We start from the raw sequence: 4,532 nt of genomic DNA, 5'->3' as shown, positions 1-4,532 counted from the left end.
GGGGTGCAGGGATTGAACCCCCAACCTTGCAACTGGCAGGCAACCAGTCTACCACTGAGCCACAAGAACTAGACCAGAACAGAACAGAATGGAAGAGAATAGAAAGCCTTTGTTGTCGTCATACACAGGTGCAGTACCTGTGCAACGAGACTGAAGCAAAAACCCCTTTACAGTGTTGACACGAAATATAAAAACAACAACAACAACAACAACAACAACAACAACAACAGCTGTAAGTCAATCACAGACCAAAACAAAGACATCATGTTGGTCTGCGGTGGTGCGACACAACAAGAGTTTATTTTGTATCCTCTCCTCTACTCTACTCTCCCTCTCCCTCTCTCAAACACGCACGCACGCACGCACGCGCACGCACACACGCACGCACAAACACACAGACACACACAAACGCACACACGCACAAGCACACACGCACGCGCACAGCGGGTCTCTTGCCTCTGCATCTTCTGTGTCATGAAGACAGATTCCGGAGGAAACATCGGTCCGTTGTAGAAGCAGATGGCCAGAGTCAGACGTAACAGACACAAGAAGAAGAAGAAGAAGAAGAAAAATTTAAATTAAAACATCGCAATCAGACTCGATTAATCGATGCTTTATTGACTGTGTGACACGTTAATTAATGAGGGCTTACCTGAGCGGGGCGCGCGGCTCCTGCACCTGCTGTTAGCCGTCATCGTGGACTGAGTTTGGTGTGTGATGCGTCCGGGTTGTGAGACAGAAAGAGGAGTGTCTGTCTGTCTGTCTGTCTGTTTGTCTGTCTGTCTGTTTGTCTGTCTGAGTGTCTTCAGCCTAATTTATGCCGCACAATATCCCTCCGTCGCCGCCAAGAAGATGGACACGGTCCAACAACAGCGTTCCCAGGCGCAGAAAAGCTTCTAAATCACACACAAATGCCCCTTTCTGTCATCTTATCGCCGTGTTTCAGGCAGCAGAATGTGTGCTGTCATGCAGCAGACTCATTGTGAACATATGCAATGATAAAGACCTGCAGTCCGTGAATGCACCACGCGGTGGCGGTGTTGCTCTGCTAAAAACTTTCTGTTTAAGACCATGACATGGAACTTTTTAAGGCGAAAAGAAGACCTTCAGTTGTTAATGTGGACGTATGTTCACGTGAAGCACACACTAACACACTCTTCATGTGTCCCAGAATTAATTTGGAGCTTGTGAATTACATTCAATAACAGTGGGAAAATTCGCTTTATTTTCTCCCATTATTTTCTCCGTTATGACAAATATTTTCTCAAATATTTGTCATAACGTCTCAAGCATCCAAGCTAGACTCACCACGAGCTGTGAGAGTGTGAAGCGAAGGTTTCTGCTCACGTAGAAGCCAGAATTCCGAATGAAATCAACCTTGTTTAAAGAAAAACATATTTTATTTGCGAAGTAGTGGAAAAACAACATTACCCACAGTCCTAAGCGTAGCAGAGACGTCTCTGATTGGTGGAACTCGTTGTTACCATGGAAATGGTTACAGAACCCGCGAACGGCTAGCTAGCTGCTACCGTCTGTTACTTTGTCTTTTTCTCGAGTTTTTAGAATTACTCTTTTGCGCCTAACCAAATGTTTAATGTACACGGTTCATCTCGTAGCTGGTTGGCCTGGTTCCATGCAGATATACTCTATAGTTAGCTTAAAACTCGTTAAATTAGCATTTAGTGACATGTCAATGGAGATACTGAACGGGGGAAACCACTTCCGGGTGCCGTTAAAAAACGTGGGCGGTCACTCTTACGCTCCATTAACTTCAATAAAATAATATTAATAATAATATCTTCAAGCACTTTCAAGTGAGAGACACAAAATTAAAAATATATATACATACACATATATGCATATACTTATATATACAGTATATATATATATAAGCTGGCCATGTAAAAGTCAACTATAGAAACAGTTATGGACGAAATACTTACATCCTTTTGATTTAAAGTGGCAATCCCTTTAAAAAACTTCATTCCTGGTTGATTTGGAGTTTGCATTTGAGAGAAAACAGTTAAATTGTGCTGTGTGTGGTGGTCGGGAGCATGGAAACAGAATGATTTGGAATGAAAACAAGCTCTTTGACAGTGTTCTCCTTTGTGTGTACACATGCATTTGTTTTTAATTAATTAATTTGACAGGGACAGTGTACATTACTTAACATCGCTGTAAATGCACCAGAATAAGCCAAAAGGCTATTTTTCATCCGTTGTCCCTAAGAGTTGTCTCCCTAAAAAACAACAACAACAACAAACACTAAGAAGATTACAGTCAACAATGCAAGTATAAAAAGTAGTAAAACAGGTAAAACTCTTCAAATCCCGTTGATGAATACAGTTTACAAATGTAAACAAATGTAAACGTGAAGCTTATCTGTGAACAACAAGACTACAGACCAGAGAAATAGAGTCAAAAGTAAATCAAATAGTTCTGTTTTTATGCTGCAAACCGCTAAACTCTCCAGTTTAACTCCAGTTTTACTGGAAAAGAAGTTAAAAATCAACGAGACTGAAACATTACGGATTACTACACTTACACTAGTCTCTTTTTGTCAGACCTTCCTCCACAGCGCTGCAAAGGAGGGTCTGGTGAGTCCACACAGCATTCTGGGATGGGAGAAAAACCTGCTCTGGTTTATTGGCTTCTCTGTAAACCAATCACAATCGTCGTGGGCGGCGCTAAGCGCCGGACAGAGCCACGGTGCCGCTGCTAAATAGTCTCAGGAAGGAAGTTGTTTTGGTGGAACATGTGTACGTTTAGAAGTAGTTTTAGTCGTCAACAGAGACTCTGATTGGATAGATAGTCTAGCTAGCTGTCTGGATTTACCCTGCAGAGACCTGAGGACCAGGTAACCATAGTCCTCAGATTGGACAGATAGTCTAGCTAGCTGTCTGGATTTACCCTGCAGAGATCTGAGGACCAGGTCACCATAGTCCTCAGATTGGACAGATAGTCTAGCTAGCGGTCTGGATTCACCCTGCAGAGATCTGAGGACCAGGTAACCATAGTCCTCAGATTGGACAGATAGTCTAGCTAGCTGTCTGGATTTACCCTGCAGAGACCTGAGGACCAGGTAACCATAGTCCTCAGATTGGACAGATAGTCTAGCTAGCTGTCTGGATTTACCCTGCAGAGACCTGAGGACCAGGTAACCATAGTCCTCAGACTGGACAGATAGTCTAGCTAGCTGTCTGGATTTACCCTGCAGAGACCTGAGGACCAGGTAACCATAGTCCTCAGATTGAACAGATAGTCTAGCTAGCTGTCTGGATTTACCCTGCAGAGATCTGAGGACCAGGTAACCATAGTCCTCTGATTGGACAGATAGTCTAGCTAGCTGTCTGGATTTACCCAGCAGAGATCTGAGGACCAGGTAACCATAGTCCTCTGATTGGACAGATAGTCTAGATAGCTGTCTGGATTTACCCTGCAGAGACCTGAGGACCAGGTAACCATAGGCTAGTCTTCAGAAATCAACAGAGGTCGCAGAGACAGAGGACGGGGACGGACATCTGAAAAGGCGACGACAGGCTAAACACAAACCGGATGGGATGGCGTGTCGCTGCAGGATGCTGTGGTAGCCATGCTGGTTCAGGATGTCTTCAATTTGGAATAAATCCCCAATAGTGTCACCAGCAAAGACCCCCACCCCCCCACCGCCCCCCCACCATCACACCTCCTCCTCCATGCTTCATGGTGGGAACCAGGCATGTACAATCCATCCGTCACCTTTTCTCCATCGCACAAGGACGTGGCGATGGCGGTTGGAACCAAAGATCTCAAACGTGGACTCATCAGACCAGAGCCCAGATTTCCACTGGTCTAATGTCCAGTCCTTGTGTTTCTTGGCCCAATCTCGCTGGGGTTCAGGTCCAGGTACTGTGGGGGCGCAACACTCCATCACTCTCCTTGTTGGTCAATTAGCCCTTAGACCGCCTGGAGGGGCGTTTGGGGGTCATGGTCCCGTTGGAAAATGAATGACGCTCCAACTAAACACAACCCGGACGGGATGGCATGTCGCTGCAGGATGTGACAAAAAAGTTGTCAAAAAAGACCAAAACGTCAAAGATAGTGACAAAAACATTGTGAAAAGTGGCAAAAAAGTTGGCAAAAATGACAAAAGTGTTGACGCAAAAACTTTACATTTTAAATTAGACAACGCAAGAGTTGCGATAACGCTCATCACTCTTTACTTTCTCTCCTCCTTTCCACTGATCCTGTCTTCTGTCCCTTTTTCATCCACTATGTGTTTTTCCTCTCCATGTTGTGTTGTGCAGGGATCCGAGGGCTTTCTGGATTTCCTCCGAAGTTCCTTTCTCACTTTGTTGTCTCCTAAATTGTTCGTTGTTGTTGTTTTTTTTTTCACCATGTGTCAAATAAATCAGATGTCAGTGACAAAGGAGCCAATAAAAACGTGAGGTTTGGGGAGATGTGGCCCGACAGCCACCTGACAGCAGAGGAACAATGCTGGGAACGTGGGACTGCAGCTGGACCAGGACTGGGTTTCCTGTAGGGGGGGGGGG

The 4,532-nt window shown here is 44.9% G+C and overlaps 1 protein-coding gene and 1 long non-coding RNA gene across 2 annotated transcripts in view; one reads left to right on the top strand and one right to left on the bottom strand.

Annotated features, from left to right (window-relative positions):
• Positions 1-992, bottom strand: part of sept5b (septin 5b) — a 6,873-nt gene extending 5,881 nt beyond the window's left edge. The window contains exons 1-2 of the mRNA XM_034897016.1: positions 653-992; positions 457-467 (exon numbers count right to left, since the gene is read on the bottom strand). Coding sequence (XP_034752907.1) covers positions 457-467; positions 653-695 — 54 coding nt within the window. The 5' untranslated portion in view covers positions 696-992. The remainder of the gene's footprint in view (positions 1-456; positions 468-652) is intronic.
• A 3,126-nt stretch (positions 993-4,118) lies between these two features.
• LOC117958999 overlaps positions 4,119-4,532 on the top strand; it is a 10,193-nt gene continuing 9,779 nt past the window's right edge. The window contains exon 1 of the long non-coding RNA XR_004659850.1: positions 4,119-4,131. This is a non-coding gene — a long non-coding RNA (uncharacterized LOC117958999). The remainder of the gene's footprint in view (positions 4,132-4,532) is intronic.

This window comes from Etheostoma cragini, chromosome 16, assembly GCF_013103735.1.
Source record: "Etheostoma cragini isolate CJK2018 chromosome 16, CSU_Ecrag_1.0, whole genome shotgun sequence".
In the NCBI taxonomy this organism is placed as follows: Eukaryota; Metazoa; Chordata; class Actinopteri; order Perciformes; family Percidae; genus Etheostoma; species Etheostoma cragini.
This window is presented reverse-complemented; position numbering and strand designations above follow the sequence as displayed.